The sequence below is a fragment of the Ananas comosus genome, linkage group 5 (genome assembly GCF_001540865.1).
Source record: "Ananas comosus cultivar F153 linkage group 5, ASM154086v1, whole genome shotgun sequence".
In the NCBI taxonomy this organism is placed as follows: Eukaryota; Viridiplantae; Streptophyta; class Magnoliopsida; order Poales; family Bromeliaceae; genus Ananas; species Ananas comosus.
Window position 1 is genome coordinate 12412402 of NC_033625.1, and position 2515 is coordinate 12414916.

The window sequence follows — 2515 nt, forward strand, 5'->3', positions numbered from 1 at the left end:
TTTGTACAGAGGAAAAAAAGAAAAGCATTCAAATTCAGATTTCAGTGAGATCAAATCCACCTATCCGAATCCCACTGAAGAGTTGACAATCAATCTTAACTATAGGATTAGAATAAATGAGCTTAGAACGTTCCTCTTTCATTGTGGTTACCATTAAATGCCCATCTCTATCTCCACTATCACTGCCACCAAGACAACCAACCAACCATGAAATATACATAACAACAAGTATGAAGCAGAACATCGAAGAATCTTAGAACATCAAAATATTTTCAAACTACTTTTCCAGGAAATCATGGAGGCCACAATGAACTCCTAATCACTTGAACATCTTTCACTGGATCATGACAAAACGATACATTTCCTAACGAATGGGATAATCAATACTTTGAGATAAATTGACAGAGGGATGCATTACCTCCCAGCACTTAAGTAGTAAAATAAATTTCTAATCGATTGCCTGTAACAAACATTTATACAAACTGAAAGTTCTTCTTTTGCATGAGGAGATATAACAGTCCTTGCAAAATCAATTGTGCAGGGAACAAAAATTAAGAGTTATGGTGATGAGCCGAGTTCATAGTGCCTGTAATAAATTAATTTGTCATCAACCTTGGATCATAATCACGATAAAATTTTAAAAGCATATCTGTGACTTCATAATCATACAAAATTATATAAAAACAAGGGGGCTTACAAGGGAAAAACCTCATCCATCTTTGAAGGCGCCGAATACCACATCATGACCCAAAATCTTCAGATCCTGCAAAAGTAAAAAACGGTCCATTAAAGGCGTACATTATGCTAACAATGAATTGAAGATACTCTTTATTCAAGAGAGATTTTCACCATAAATCTAAAGAGCAGATTCATTTGGCTCAGCCCTTTCCGCTGATATCTCCATCAATAATCGCATGCCGCATCAGAACGATCTCCTTCACGAGATTCCGATAGGTGAAGGGCCGGACAGCCGCCCTCAAGAAGAGTTCGGGCGGAATCTTGCTCTTCACTCTCCTGTTCCTACTTCTGTGCCCCTCGTTCTCCCACTCCGCCTTACTCTGCACCGGTTCCACAACACCAACACTCGCCGTCTTTTCTTCTCTCATTCTCTCCTCTCTCTCTTTCTCCTCCCTCATCTGGCTCTTATAGTACTCCGTCGACACCTCCACGCTCCTCTTCACGAGCTTCTCCATTTCCTCAGAACTGCTCACCGCCTTCTTCCACTGCTCATTCCAGTACTCCTCGCTCTCTTCCGGGTTTCTCTCCACTTCCTCTTCTTCTTCTTCCTCATCTTCTTCTGCGCCCACATCAATTACTTCATTATCCTCCTCCTCCTCATCAGCATCAACAGTATCATCATGATCATCCTCAATCCAATCGGTGATTTGGGTCTCGTCATCGCTCTCACTCTCGTCAGGCGCGTCGCAGCCCAACTCCATCTCCTCCAGCTTGACCTTCCACTCCTTGGTGTAGGGGTGGAGGAGCTCCGTCGGGTGGTTCGTCAGCAGGAACTCCAGGCACCGCGACTTGGCGTCATCGCCCAGCCTCTCGTAGGCGTTCACCACGTCGTCCACGTACGCCTTCGGGCTCACCTTCACCATCCTGCAGAGCCCGCCGAAGTAGGTGCAGGGCGCGCCGTCGAGCTCGAACACGTAGCTGCTCTCCGTGTCGGGATCGAGCAGCGGGCCGAGCGGCCGGAAGAAGCCGTCCTGCGGCTCGAAGCGGCACTGGTAGACGGGGCGCTTCACGTAGATCACGTCGGGGCGCATCCACGCCGCGCACTGCGTGATCATGGCCCTCGTCTGGTTGCCGAGTCGGCCCATCAGGCTCCACTTGTCGATCCACTGCTGCTCACCCGCCTCGACGGCGACCTCGGCGACGATCGTCCACTGCCGCCAGGGGAGGTCGCCGGGGCGCCATTTGGGATGGCGGACGAAGACCCAGAAGTAGCGGAGGCCGACGGAGGCGTCGAGTTCGGCGAGGCGGCGGGAGAATTGCGCGGCCATGTCGAATTGCTCGATCCGCTCCCATTCCTCGTGGTCGCGGACCTCGCCGATGAGGGTGACGCGGTCGTCGGAGAAGCGGCCGCGGATGGGGGGCCCGACGACGACGCCGCGCCAGGAGTAGGGGCCGAAGGAGCCGTACTTGTACCAGTCATNCTCGTCAGAGGGGACAGCCAGAGAGGACGCCGTAGTGTGTGATCTGCGGAGGACCACACTGGCCCAGACAGTGTGAGCAGAGGGAGGGCTGGTGCTACGGGTGTGGTCAGCCGGGACACATGAGGGCAGCTTGTCCCCGAGCAGCATCTCCAGTACCATCGTCAGCTTCAGCTCCACCAGCACCTCAGCAGACTTACAGAGCAGCGTCGAGTTACCGTCAGGAGGATAGATCATCCATGCCGCGACAGGGTGAGCGGCGACAGCAGGCTCCGAGTGGCAGAGTCTATACAGCACAGGTGGAGGACTCTACGGCAGCCGACTGTGTGGTGGCAGGTATCACTTTGATTTCCGGCATT

General features: G+C 51.6%; 1 protein-coding gene across 1 annotated transcript; it reads right to left on the bottom strand.

Moving 5' to 3' along the window:
- On the bottom strand, positions 262-2156 carry LOC109710876 (the record flags this gene model as incomplete). The annotated part of the gene is given in 2 exon segments (XM_020233665.1): positions 262-763; positions 850-2156. A coding segment is annotated over 1 exon segment (1278 nt), but the record flags the coding sequence as incomplete, so codon positions are not given.